Source organism: Corvus cornix, chromosome 2 (genome assembly GCF_000738735.6).
Source record: "Corvus cornix cornix isolate S_Up_H32 chromosome 2, ASM73873v5, whole genome shotgun sequence".
Taxonomy (NCBI): Eukaryota; Metazoa; Chordata; class Aves; order Passeriformes; family Corvidae; genus Corvus; species Corvus cornix.
In genome coordinates, this window is record NC_046333.1 from 55175572 (window position 1) to 55189968 (window position 14397).

General features: G+C 38.8%; 1 protein-coding gene and 1 non-coding gene across 3 annotated transcripts in view; one reads left to right on the plus strand and one right to left on the minus strand.

The window, feature by feature from the left end:
- Window positions 1–237: 237 nt before the first annotated feature.
- TRNAN-GUU lies at window positions 238–311 on the plus strand. Its single transcript has one exon. It is a non-coding gene; the product is annotated as a tRNA-Asn (tRNA).
- A 6730-nt stretch (window positions 312–7041) lies between these two features.
- Window positions 7042–14397, minus strand: part of COL1A2 (collagen type I alpha 2 chain) — a 39138-nt gene continuing 31782 nt past the window's right edge. For both annotated transcript variants that reach the window (XM_039548651.1, XM_039548652.1), the window contains 11 exons: window positions 14091–14198; window positions 13119–13172; window positions 12904–13011; window positions 12640–12693; window positions 12195–12302; window positions 11464–11517; window positions 11226–11333; window positions 10573–10819; window positions 9960–10153; window positions 8051–8293; window positions 7042–7462 (listed from right to left, as the gene is read on the minus strand). In XM_039548651.1, the coding sequence (XP_039404585.1) occupies window positions 7316–7462; window positions 8051–8293; window positions 9960–10153; window positions 10573–10819; window positions 11226–11333; window positions 11464–11517; window positions 12195–12302; window positions 12640–12693; window positions 12904–13011; window positions 13119–13172; window positions 14091–14198 (1425 nt within the window). In that variant the 3' untranslated portion in view covers window positions 7042–7315. The remainder of the gene's footprint in view (window positions 7463–8050; window positions 8294–9959; window positions 10154–10572; window positions 10820–11225; window positions 11334–11463; window positions 11518–12194; window positions 12303–12639; window positions 12694–12903; window positions 13012–13118; window positions 13173–14090; window positions 14199–14397) is intronic.

Below are 14397 nucleotides of genomic sequence, written 5' to 3' on the forward strand. Positions count from 1 at the left end.
ATTTACAAGACAGCATTTGGAAGCCTACACAGCCACAGTCCAAGATTTGCTGTGTTTGTGCAGCTTTATAAGCCTTTCCTTCTGCCTGCCAGCAATACAGATGCCATGTGATGACCGTGTTCTCTTTTAGCATCTCTGCACTAAATCCCTGCTACTTGAAATCAATGTTTTTAGGAACATAAATTTATTTTGGGTAGGAAAATTATTTTTTCTTATGAAGATTCCAGTGCCAAGGGAGTCTCTGTGGCGCAATCGGTAAGCGCGTTCGGCTGTTAACCGAAAGGTTGGTGGTTCGAGCCCACCCAGGGACGTGTTTTTCCTTTTCCTCTGCCATGGCAGGGGATTGGAACCAGATGACCTTAAGGTCTCTTCCAAACCCAGCCATTCTTGAAATTTTAGAAACTTGGAATTCTCTGTTTAGCCTCAGGTTCACTTAAACACTAGTTTGCTGAAGTATCAGCAATGGAACAGACTAAAATATTTCTATACATTGTTGTTTAAAAATGAAATTGCATAGAAATAGTTTCATTTTAGCAGGATATTGCAGCCTTCCCTATTGTGTCATTTTTGTTTGTTTCTCTGTTTTGTTTCTCTGTTGTGTTGGTTGTGAGCTCTAAAGGATCTGTGTTATTTTATGATGTTGAAAAGTAAATGCGTATCTACAAAATATCAACATGGGCTACTGTGCACCTCAGGCTTAGAAAAGATTTTTCATTTAGGAATTAACAGGTAACTCAGTAGTTGTGCCATTTCCAGCAATTTTGTGTAAGAGCCTGGTGAGCTGGAATCTACAGGAGAGCTATTGTTTTTTGCTTCTAGCTTTAAATCTCCTGTGCATGGCACACTTCAATAATTGCTCAGATGGCAGGCAGGTAGATCTAATTCTTTGATGTGTTGTTTTTTCTTATGCTTTAAAAACACTTGAACTGAAAGGTTTAACTAACAGCGTATGATTTTCTATAAAGCATAAAACCAAAACAAATCTGTATGCAGTGAAACCACTGGAGCCCATTATCCTTCAGCAGCTTTCTTGTGGACTCTTTTTCAAGAACTGTAGTGATAGGGCAAGTCGTAATGGGTATAAATGGAAAGAGGGAGAATTTAGCTTAGATACAAGGAAGAAATCTTTTACTGTGAGGGTGGTTAGGCACTGGAACACGTTGCTCAGGAATATTGTGGATACCCCAACTCCAGCCATGTTCAAAGCCAGGTTGGACAAGGTCTTGAGCAATCTGGTCTAGTGGGAGGTGCCCTTGCCAGGGGCGGTCAGGACTAGATGGACTTCAAGGTCCATGCATACCCTTTAAAATTCAATTGTTCTATGATTCTATTTGATGAACTTGCCCTTCTCTCACAGAGCTGTCTCCACAGACGTTTTCATGGTACATGCAAAGCAATTTGGAAATGGAATCAAAATCCCAGTTGGTTTTCAACACACTAAATCCAGATCTTACAAGATAAGGAGTTTAAAACTGCTATTTTTTTAGAAGTCATGCTGTCCTAAATTTTAGAGCTTCAGGTTGTAGAAAGCTATGAGTTTAACAAAAAAAAACTATTAAACTTTGTAATCATGCTAAGAAACAGATGAAGGAGTCAGTAGAAATCAAAGCAAGTAGTCTTCATATTGTGTCTGGGCAGTGCATTGTCCATATGGGTGGCAAAGAGGTGAAGGAGTTGTCCAGGCAAAGCCCACAAAAAACAGCTACTGAGTTGTTGCATATGAAATTTCCACGGTGTTTATGTAGAGTTAACATAGAGAATGGATTTTTAGCCTAATCTGCAGCAGAGAGTAAGTAGAATGTAAGAACGTTGCTGTGGACCTAGAAAGAAGGTGTGAGACAAACTCAATTAATCCAAAGGTCAGACCACCAGCTTGTCTTGCACAGGGAAGGAATTCTTAACCTTAACTCTAAATCCCTCCAGAAAATTGGAGACTACCAACTAAAACAATAGTTTCAAAAGTTACAGGAACTTTATGGAATAAAGTATTTGAAACTGTACTCCAGAATCACATATGGAACTGAAAAATTTCAAAGAACCTCTTGTATCTGTCTGTATCTATTGTACCTATCTTGTATCTCTTGTATCTATACGCTAATTAAAGTAGATGAGAGAAATGAAGTAAAACTGTAATTCTACTTTTTGTCTACTGTGAGGCAGGTGCTCTTCATGGGTGTGGTTTGCTATCTTTGCTATTCCTGAGAAGAATAAGCAGAGGTCCTTTGGATCTCATTGCAGAATCTGGGGAACAAATAATTTTGGCAAAATGGGTCGCTTCTGTAGGACATGAAATTTTAGATGACTGTGGTAAAGCAAATGTGGTATAGAGGCAGGTGCAGACAGCCATAATAGCAATGGATGTTCTTTCAAACTGAGGAACTAGAGTGGTCTTATTCCCTGTTAAATGCTGAAAGATGAAAATAAATTAGAAGGTAGCTCATTATTAACTAGAAACAGTAATGGAAAGCATTTTTCCCAAATTAAGTCAGGCTGTGTTTGGGTGACTCCTCTTGTCACACATTCTAGGCACTGTTGTAGAGAATATACTGGGATATATTGGGAGCAGTGACTTACACCTTGAGATGTTAAATACCTTAACCAAAAAGTAGTGGTAAATCCCTTGGGATAAAATTTCCCAGAAAAAACTTAAAGCCATTATGGAGGAAGGATTTAATGAAGAACAAATCCTGCCCTTTATACCACTACACAGAGAAGATAATTTCAGATTCATAGAACCTGACAACTAAAAGGCTAAATTTAATTATTGTCTTTTTTTCTGCCCTGAGTGAGCCTGCAGTTTGCTGCCAAGAGCTTTCCTGTTTGGATGAGTGTTCTTCTCATATGTTATGCATATTTAGGGTGAGTTCTGATGCTGATGTTTTGAAGAAATAGCCTTTAGGATATTCTTGGTACAGAAGATTTTGACAATAACAACCCTGAGATTAGCTCAGTTGGTTAGAGCATAGATCTAATAACACCATGGTTGTGGGTTTGATACCTCTGTGGGCCATTTACTTAAGAGTTGGACTAGATGATCCTTGTAAATCCCTTCCAACTCAGAGTATTTTGTGGTTCTGTGAATGACAGTGAATTCAGGAATAAAAGCCCTAGATAAAACAGGGGCTGGTAATTAGTGTGTGAGTCAGTAGGTGGTGCACAACGCCTATGGGAATTCTGGAGAACTGCTCTGCTGTTTCACTGTCTTCCGAACTGGCAATTGGGAAGAGTTTAATTTCACCCAAAGGTCCAATTTCTGTAGCTTGAACACAGTAAGATATTGATAATAATTATTGGAATTTATTATATATATATTTCAAATGCTTGTGTTCAAAATAATATGCAAATGTTGTGTTTGTTTGTTTTGATAGTTATATTTGCCTTAATGAGAGCCGTCATTTCCTGAGTAGCTGGAGTATATACATAAGCATGGAATCATGTATAGGAAATTTTGCTCATGTAATATTCAATCACATGTTTTCCAGGAAAGGATAAATTTATTCCAGCCTTAGAATATAGACATGCAGGAATTTCTTTGGTTTTGCACTGAAGATTGCATTCGTTAAGCATCTGAGATTCATGGGAGAACCCTACAGAAAATTAGTGGATTTCTAAGGAGCTCAGAATGAGGCATGAGTAAAGCTAAATGAATTAGGGATTACTTCTGTTTGCATGCATGATAGCTTTAGTTAAGCTTGCTGGTATCTCATTGGAATTGGGTACATGATTTTAATACTGTAAAACACTGCATCAAATGGATGGTAGCAAGGCAGATTCTGGGAGATCCTGTCTGAAACCACTACAAGAAAACTATTCAAAAGTCACATCAAAAGCTGCAACTTAAACATGAGTGGTGGAAGTGTAGATGTTATCTGGTAATGTTGTTTTATCACTCACCTGTATTAAAGGACATTTGTCTGTAGCACAGTATTCATGTTTTAGACTGACAAACTCAGATCCTGAAGACAATTGGCAGTGGCTCGTGTTTCTCCCCACAGGGCTGTGGGGTTACAACTGCCCCTTCTAGAACCGTGCTGCATGATCTGAGTTTCTTTTTGCTCCATGTTGGTCACATGGATTGTGTTCTCCTTACCTTTAGTTTTTACTTACTATGGCCATATTAGTGCAAAAGCACATGCTGCAGAGAGCCCAATGTGCTGCCAGCTGAGCCTGCTGCAACAGGAGACAGTGTGCATGGATACAATAAGGCATATTTGAACTGGAGACATCAGAAGTCCACTTAGATACAATTTGAAGCACTTACTGACAGGAGCCTTTTAATCTCTTCGTCTCCTCGGGGGGATGGCATAAGAGAAGCTGATAGAGAGAATATATTTATAGATCACACAAGTGAGGGTCATCAGTCACACAGATTCCAGGGAGGAAAATGGTCTGAATGCTGCAGTACTTTGGTTTATGCAATTGTATCGCAACCGAGCCCTACACGTCTCTACCCAGCTTTACAGAGCTTCTCCAGCGATTCTGTTCTGCTGTGGTACAGTCAGGGCTTGCTGCAAACTTTGCCTTTCACTTAGTTACTCTAGCTGTTTTCCTTTCCTTCCAAGATTCTTTAAAAAACTTTAATCTCTTGTTTTAGCTAATTTATGCTAATGCTCTAGATGTATTGCTGCTGATAATTAAATTCTCCAGAGATAATAGTTACAGGGAGGCAGACCACTCCCAGAAACAATTAAGATCACTTTACCAGAAGTTTATTCAATATCTTGTATTCCCAAAACTAGACAATATGAAGGCTCCCTGCCCTGTCTGCCATTTATCTCTCTTATTTTCAGCTATGATCTTTGAAAGACAGTTTCTTCAATATTGTACATAACATAAGCAAAATACGTGATCAGGCAGTAAGTTCTGATGAGCTCAAAACCTGCAAAGCAGCAGGAGTATCTTTTCAGTGCTAATGAGCCTGGAATTTGTGAGGTAAACACTATGTATTTTTTCAGGTTTAATTTCCAAATGAGGCTGCTTTTCGGGCAAAAATCTGAAAACACATAATTTGGATGTTATCAGTGAGCTGATAGAAAGTATTCTCTGCCTGGGAGGACAGGCCATGGAATAGAGCACAGAGAGCAAAGGAGAAATCAGAAGATGACAAAAAGAGACAGTGTTTGTTATGTGTAGTTTCCTTTCTAGACTCAAGTGTCCCTCCTTTAACTGTGGTTTGGGGGCTTTTTTCTCCCCAGGTAACAAAGGTTCACCTCCCTATCCTAGCATTAACCTTTGCATACCTTCTAGTGGATTGCATATCCTGAGGGATGAAATTTTAACTTTTCAGTCCTTGTAGGAACTTCCTGTCTTGTAGTTAATCTATACAAGGAAATAAAGTCTTTACCATTTTCAAATATTGAATTACTGTTTTTACAATGACAAATTTATTTTGAAATTGTGAAACAATGCTTAAAATACTAATATTTTAAGAATCATCCTGTTCCAATGAGTAAATGCAGGTATTTTAAAAACAGACCTTCAGTGTGTTTTACTCAGTGAAGAAAAAATGGGGCCTATTTCATCATGGAAATTCTCATTTTACTAATTCAGCACACAGCTGCAGACACATAGCAGCTGCACTTAAGATCATGTTTTGATATTTTCCCTATTTTCCTTAATCAATTCATTGCAAGCAAGAACAAAAAAACTGTCTTTAGAAACAGATTTTAGTGTTTATCTCGCCTTGCACCATTTGGAGCTGCCTTCAGACTCTCAGCTGCTAATTTTTGGAGTGGTGCTTTCTTCAGGTTACAGGGACTTTATTCTGGATATTTTCATCATGTCTTCCTTTGGGGGTTCCAGCTGACAAAACCCATCTCACCTCTTGCCTTACCTGATTTTGCTGTTGTCTTTGTGATCCTCTGTGGGTTCTCCCAAGCACCTTCCCAATAACAAAAACATGGCTGTTGGAATTGTAGTTCATTTATGGTTTTCAGCAGTCTTCTAAAAGGTCTCAGAGAAGAAATATTTGCTTCTCATGGTGGTTTGTGTGACAGTAAATTATTAAAGTCAGTAACAAAGGTTCAGCATATGGTTCTGTGTCTCATACACAACTGAACAAACTGTTAGGCCCTAACAAACACTGAGTTTCCTGACAAAACAACTAAATTTAAGATTCTTGGAATAGACTTCTGCACATCCTTTCTAAAGCACACAGGGACAGTTCTGCTGATTACAGCACAGCATCAGCCAGCACAGCTCTATCAACAGCCAGGAGCTTTCTGTCCCTCCTTTAAGGGAGATGATGGCCCTTCTTTCAGCCATTAATCCTATTCAGTATTTGGAAAAAAGGAGGGAATTATTTCTGCTTCTGAACTTCTCATACTCAGAGGCACAGAGATACTGAGTGAGTTTCTTGACAACTTTTCAAACATTAGTGTTGAAATGAAAAGTAGACAATCACACCCTTAAGGCAGTTGTAGGCAGCTTTACGAGGCTTTAACAAAATGTTTTATAGCAATGTGCTAACAAAGTATTGTAAAATCTGGGTGTGAGTATCTCCAATGCATCTAAGCAAGTAACTTAACTCGTTAAATAGTTTCTTTTGGAACACTTGACATGCTTTATTTCATTTTTTTTCACAATTTATTTAAACATCTCACATATACAAAATACATTTTCTTTCTTTTTTTGAGAAATGATGGGGGGTGTTTTTTTACCCATAGTAGAAGATGGAAATGAAATTTGAAAGCAGGAACACCTGATTTTGGAGGAAGAAGACAAAGAGGAAGAAAAATTATCCACATGCTTAAGCTGTGGGTGAGACAGGACATCCTAAGTTTTAAGACAGACTTCAAAGAAACAGAGAAGCAATACTTTAAATGCTACTAGCACCATCAAAGTTCAAGTATTGGAAAGATACTCTATAAGTATGCAATTAGCACCACTGTATTTTGAGTGGAACTGAAAGTACCTCAGATCATATGGAGAAGTTCCTACAAAAGATGTGGATCACTCTTGATTTTAGTGTATGAGGTAGTTTAAACCTTTGGAAGTCATGGATTTAAACTTCCTCTGTGGAAGATATTCAAAGGCCACAAGTGGTGCAAACTTTCATGACTTTTTATTTTGGTTTTTTTTCTTTACAAAGGTTGACATTTCCCAAAACAAGGTGTTAAATCTTGAAAGACTTCCAAGTCCATGTGGGGCTGTATTAAATTTCATTGCACAATGCTCCAATCAATTCTTCTCCTTCTCTTTCGCCCAGAGTTTAAGCAAGTAGATGAACAGAAGAAATGGAAGGAGTCAGCTTTCATTATAAAAAGAAATGACAAGAGAATAATTTGGGAGAGGCTTTAAGTTAATTTTAGTTCATTCATTTAAAACAGACTGGGCCAATGTCCAAACCGAATTCTTGGTCAGCGCCGCCAATATCCAAAGGTGCAATGTCAAGGATGGGCAAGCGGGATGGCTTATTTGTTCTGTATTCAATGATTGTTTTGCCCCATTCGTTGTTCTTTCTCTGTAAGAGAAGATTCATTGCAATTGTTATTGCATTGTTCACAGTACTGAGAATTGTTTCACCTGAATGGATAACTTCTGGAAGAATTTCATATTAATTTTGCTTCTATTGTTTGCAAATCAGATACCCACATCCAACTATTCAGATCTCCAATACAGAGAAAATCTTTACTTGAATCTTCTGTAGTCCTATGTGTGATGCTGTATACAAGCTACTGTATTATTCACACTGATGTTAGATCCTAAGAGAACCCTGCCTGAGTGTTTCAGGACTTAAAAGATCCTGCCCCTCCTATAGCCTATGTGCTGTTTTCTTATCAGTCTTCTGCTTACATAGAATTTGGATCTGGACCCTCTGAAAACTTTTTTTTTGCCACACTGCACAGTACAAGGTAGGATTTGTTTGTAACCTCTTCCCTCCTACTTGTTAGTGACCTTGCATGGTTGGGTTTGTAGCCTATGTATTTTCACCATGCAAAATTTTGCTGGTCTGACAGATAATCTAATTCTAAACTAAAGCACAACTCTGTCTCTAATCACATGCTTAGGCCTGGGCAGTCATTGCACCCATGGTTTCTGCATTACTTACAGAGCAGCCATCCTCAAGAACACTGAAAGTGAATCTGCTGTTGCCTTCAGCTCGTAGTTCAACATCGTTGGATCCCTGCAGTACAACAGCCTTTTTAAGGTTGCCAGTTTCTGCATCCATGTAGGCAATGCTGTTCTTGCAGTGGTAGGTGATGTTCTGAGAGGCATGGTTGGCCAGCAGACGCATGAAGGCGAGTTGGGTGGCCATATCCTTTGAGGTCACTCCTTCACTATTGTACTCAAACTGAAAAACAGAGAGGAACCCAGTCAGTTGTACTGCTAGGGAAAGGAGGATATTTGTTATGGAAATGTGTGATAGCTGCTCTAGTGTCCTGGTTTCAGCTAGGGTAGAATTAATTTCTCAGTTGCTGATACAGTGCTGTGTTTTGGATAGAGTAGAATGAGAATGCTGTTGCTAACACACTGATGTTCACTTATGTCTTGGTTTTTTGCTAAGTCGTGCTTATCCTAAGTCAAGGATTTTTTTTTTTTTTTTTTTGTCTCATGCTCTGCCAGTGAGAAAGAAGTAGCAATAGAAACTGGGAGGGAGCATAGCTGGGATAGGTGACCTGGGCTGACCAAAGGGATAGTCCACACCATAAAACATCATGCCCAGTATATAAACTGGAGTGAAATAACCCTAAGGAGTGGCCTCTCCGGGTTCAGAAAAGGGGGCCTTTGCACCAGTCAGCAAGTGGTGAGCAATTACACTGTGCATCACTTGGTGTTTCACTTTTTATTATCATTATTATTTACCATTTTTACGGTACTTTATTTTATTTTCAATTATTAAACTGTTCTTATCTCAACATACCATGATTCTCCTCCCCATTCCATTAGGGTAGACTGGGGGGAAGAGAGAGGGAACTGAGCAAGTGGTACCTCATTTCCATCTGCGCTTAAACCACGACAGCTAGGAACTTTTAAAGAAAATGAATCAGAAGTCTTCAATCACTTTTCTATTGTCACTCCAGAACTAAAGAGCATGAAATAAAACTAGTAGGAGGTAGACTGTCAACCAGACATGAGTGAATGTAGTTAAACTCTAGAGTTCTTGGTTAACACCAAGAAATGGTGTTAACAGTTTATGTGGGTTCTGAGACAAGATCAGGTAAGTTCAAGGAAGACAATCTACGGTTTCCACAGCTACACACAAAAAATGCCTGTTTCAATAAAACCCTGGAAATTTTCTTTGAGTCTAATAGAGTAGTGTCTGTGGATAATACAAATCTTTACTTCACTCTATTCTTTTTACAGCATCTACTTTTAGCTACAGTAAGAAACAGGACCCTAAACTGTTCTGACCCCATGTAATCAAATCTTATCTTGGACACTTCATCACAATATCAACTCAATTTCAATTAAGAATGATGTAATTAAATCTCCTTAGCTGTACAAAAGTAGTTTACTTGCAATTTGCTGGGACAGTGTCTAACGTGCAAGTAGACATGGTTCTTGCTTTTCCTTTTGCCAACAATTCTGAATGTTATGGTGGCATGCACTCAGAATCTGTGATGTGTAATATAAGTATCTTTCCAGGAATAGTGTTGTGTGTATTGTATGTAAAAAATATCAATTAAAAAGACTGATGTTTTTCGTACTCTTTCAGACATTTTCTGGACTGTCTTTATATGTATCATATTCCAGTCCAGGCTTCCCTTAGCAATAACCATTATTCAGGCTGAATGGATCATTTGCAGATATCAAGAAAAGTTAGAAAAATAATGAGAAGTACTTTAAACAAACTGATCTAAGCCAGAACCAGAGTTCTATGCCCGTGAGGTAAAAGGTAGTTGGCTTTTTCATATTTCTCCCCTAAGAATTTATCTGCTTGCTTGCTGAGAGTCAATGAATTGGGAACTCTTCAGACAGTGCTGTAGGAAACAATCACCCTGCCATACATCACTTACCTGGCTGCCACCATTGATAGTTTCACCAAACCATATGTGCTGCTTCTTGTCCTTGGGATTCTTGTTGATATACCAGTTCTTAACAGGAATATTGTCAGGGTTGGCATAGATGCAAGTCTCACCAGTGGCAAAATCACAGTATGCTCTAATGGCATCTGCAGTGCAGCCTTGGTTGGGATCAATCCAGTAGAAGCCTGCCATTACGGGAAGAAATGTGAACAATGGTTCACTCAGCCTAAACTTTGCATTCAGTTCATATTCACTTGTCTGATACAGGAACTCAGGCCATAAACATCACGGCTAGGTACAATATTAAGGTGATAAGTGGGATACATAGATATTTTGGATTGTTAACGTATGAAAAACTGTATTTGAAAACAAGGGTTAAATATTTTTGTATTATTTTGGAAAATTATTGGAATAATGTCCAACAATATCTATAAAGAGCTTTTCAAAATGTACTTGCAGCTATTTTCAGTAGAGGCAGAAAGAACTTCTTCATTGGTCATTTAATATTTTTGCCGTGTGGCCAAAGATACCATTCACCGAAGAAATCTAACGACCTGGAAGTACTCCCTGAGCCAGAAAGGGCAAACATCTGGCAGTAACATACCACTGCTCCATTCTGGGTGGCTAAGTCTGAGGTCACGACAGGTGCGAGCTGGGTTCTTTTTGGAGCCTTCTGGGGTCAGCAGGGTCTCAATTTGGTTGTTCAGTGTTTTCAGAGTGGCATCAACTTCATAATCCTTGGGTCTGAGAGAAGGCTGATCAGCCCGGTAATATTCTGCATCAAAGCCAACTTCATATCCACCACCGTTGGGACCAGGGGGGCCAGGGGGACCAGGAGGACCAGGAGGACCCTAAAGTTTTTCAAAAGCAGAAGACAAGAAGGATTCTGTCAGCTATATGGTGCTTTTAATGAAATTATTCCACACATGGACATTCCTGCTTAACTCCTGGCACCCTCAGCTCTGATTGGAAACAGCACACATGGACTCGCCCTGTGGTGACTGCTGTGGGTTGAAGCAGTGGAAGATGCACAGTGTAGGACTACCACATCTCCTTTGTGTATCTGCTCTCTGGCCACAAGGAGTGAACAAAATCTCTTAGTTTAGGTCTATTAAACATTTCCCTAATATTAAACATATTTTTAAAGAAATAAAACCACATGCATTATTAAACTGCTAGGCTTCTGGAGTGACATAACTGCTAGGCTTATAGTGTAACATAGATGTGTTAAATCAACAAAAAAAAGGTTATACTCACAGCAGGACCTTGGCTACCGTGAGAGCCACGCACACCAGCAGGACCAATAGGTCCAGGGAGACCATTGCGACCATCTTTACCAGGAGGACCAGAAGGACCAGGTGGACCCTAAAAGGACATTTGAACAGTTTAATGACAGTAAAAATGCTACAAATAGAGATTCATATGAATGGGAGCATACATATATACTGCACAATCAGAATGGGAGTTATTTGAATATATTCTGAAATTCACATACCCTTGGGCCAGCAGGGCCGGTGTTACCAGGAGGACCTTGATCACCATGTTGGCCCTATTGGGAAAGATACATAATCATCAAAAAAAGAGCAGTGGAACATTTTTGTGTTTGCTTCCTTCAAGAGGGAACTATAGGCAACATGTATTTGGGCTCAGAGAATGGGAATCTAGGGCTAATGACATTTATTAGTGGAGTTGGGTATAAAATGCTTGTTTTGGGAAGAGCAGAGAGAGGGAGTAAAGATGTATATAAACATCTTTAGATCTGTAAAATTCTTTATATTGTTTCTTCTGAGCTTCAGAAAAGGCTTTAAAATAAAAGTTGTAATTCCTAAAGTTGATACCCAAATTTAATACCCAAATTTAAAGGGAAGAAGATCCCCAGCTTACTTCGGCTTTTCTGAGATAAAGGTTTTACAATTTCTGGCCAAAATAAGAAATAATACTGAAACAAAGGCAGAGGATTTTTTAATTCTTTGCTAGCCAAATGCAACTGAGCTTCAAGGCAACTAATGGTACTCACAGTTCTAATGCCAATACCAGAATTTGCCATTTTGTACAAAAACATTGAATGTTAAAGAGCCTATTTATGACTCTTGATTTGAAGGGTGCTGCACAGTGGAGTAAGTGGTATTAACATGCTCTATTGTGCATATGTAATTCCTTGCTAGGGTGACCTTATTTTGGTTTTTTTGCTCTTTATACTCAACCCCCTAAAAACCATTTACTTACAGCAAGACCAGGAAGACCCTGTAATCCATTGTGTCCCTTCAAGCCAGGCAGACCTCTAGGCCCCTTATCACCAGGTAGACCTTTCTCACCACGTGGACCTTGTGGGCCCTAGGAAGGGATATAGGTGTCAGAGGAATAAATTAGAAGGCTTCAAGAACATACTACTGTCAAGGCAAGAATTCAGTATAAGTATTCTACGTTAAGCCATATCCCAATGTATATAATGGACATCCCCTTAATACACCCAGGAAGAGTGCCAATCCCAAAAGCTTCAGGACTGATCCCACAAAAGAGAATGCTAATATTGAGATTCTAAGTCCCTAAATATTTTCAGGTCCTTAAGCATTACGTTTTGGGCCCCTTGATCACTTCCAAAGTCCTTATCGATAAAGCATGCTTTCTCTTCTTGCATCAACGTGGTAATGTATTTAAAAATCAGACTTACAGCAAGACCTCTTGGACCAAAAGCACCAGCAGGACCGACAGCACCAGCAGGGCCCTGAAACAAGAATAGAAAATACATGTAACTGCTGTATATTGTTCTAATGAAGGTTCCGTGCTCAACACATCTCTGGAGAAAGTGAAGTAATTATCTATACATTGTAGAGGTGTGATGTATTTTGTATATATGTATATATGATAGACAAGTCTTAGTCCTCTTAGACCTTAATCCAGAAAGTTAAGGTATATAATTATCTCATCAACTTACAGGTTCACCACGGTTTCCAGGCTTTCCAGAAGGACCAACTTGGCCATGAGGACCAGGAGCACCCAGAGCACCACTGGGACCAGGACTACCAGGAGCACCACGCTCACCCTGGGAACAAAGGAATGCAACAAGAGAGACTTTGTGTTATTACTGACTTACACATATTGGAATATTTCTTCCAAGACAGTGAAATAAAAGAAAAAGAAACAAGTTACCTTGAAACCAGGAGCACCATCTCGGCCTGGAGGACCATCATTTCCAGGATTGCCCTATTAAAATACCATGAAAAAAATTACTAAATTCAATCACCTTTCATCTCACACAGAACTGTCTCAGTCTAATTGCTTACAGTGAGAAGATATTGAGATAGGATAGTATAAATCTTGAAGAGAAAAACGTCTTCCTTATACACACCGTTCTCAAATCCCTTAAATATACTAATGTTGTCAGAAAACTAAAATGGTCTTCAAATATTTTAGTTTTTAAAAGTTCGGTAAAGAAAAAATTTCTGGGCTTTGCAACACTTCTGTAAATGAGAAGGCTAAGGCAATTGTGGTTTTCATCTAGCTTGCAGTCTTTTAAAACTGAGACTTTCTTTTTAGGTGAAAAATGCCAGTGGAGGGAAAAGGACCTAAACAATAGCCACAACTAAATTATTTTGTTGTGGTACTTCACAAGATTAAATGGTTTCCTTTGCGAATGTTAATTTCACTTCAGCTCTTAGACTGTGTCCAAACAAAACCCTTTTCCTTCAGAAAATTCCAATGAAACAAACTTTGGGATTTTAAAATTAATATTCTCAGTTCTCTTTGCAAGATTTGTATTAACAATACAATTAACAATGCTTCAGGTTATCAAATAATCTTCCCTGATAAGGCTTCAATTTTTATACTTTCCTGAAAGTTATCTTTTTTCCCTGCTCCATCTTTCTTGGCATTTACGTAAAAAGTCAAAAGATTCTGAGAGTGATTTCAGGATGTATTTCAGACACAACTTGTGCTTTAAAAATTTGTCACCTAGTTGGGCATAGGAATCCATGTCTATAAAAATCCTGATAAAACTTTCTCTGAAGACATTGTACAAGTTTGCTAGCAGAACAGCCTCCAGTTCCATGCACTTTTTTTGAGTATTTGTCTTTGGCTCAGAATAAAAGAAAAGCAACATGAAGAGGATAAAAGACAGCTTACATCACGTCCAGCTTCACCAGGAGCACCATTTGGACCAGGAGAACCCACAGGACCAGAGGGACCACGGGCACCAGGAGGACCAGAAACACCCAGGGGACCAGGTTCACCCTAATACAGGAACAGTGGTAAGAAAATGTGACATTATAATACAACACAAACCAACCTGACAGAACTTTCGGCCTTCATCTAAGCGAAACATTTCTCTGCAATCAGTTTGGGAAGGAAAAAACAATCAGGACATAAGAAACCTACCTATCTATATCAAATATTATCTTCATTCTAGATGTTACTATTAGAAACCTCTAAC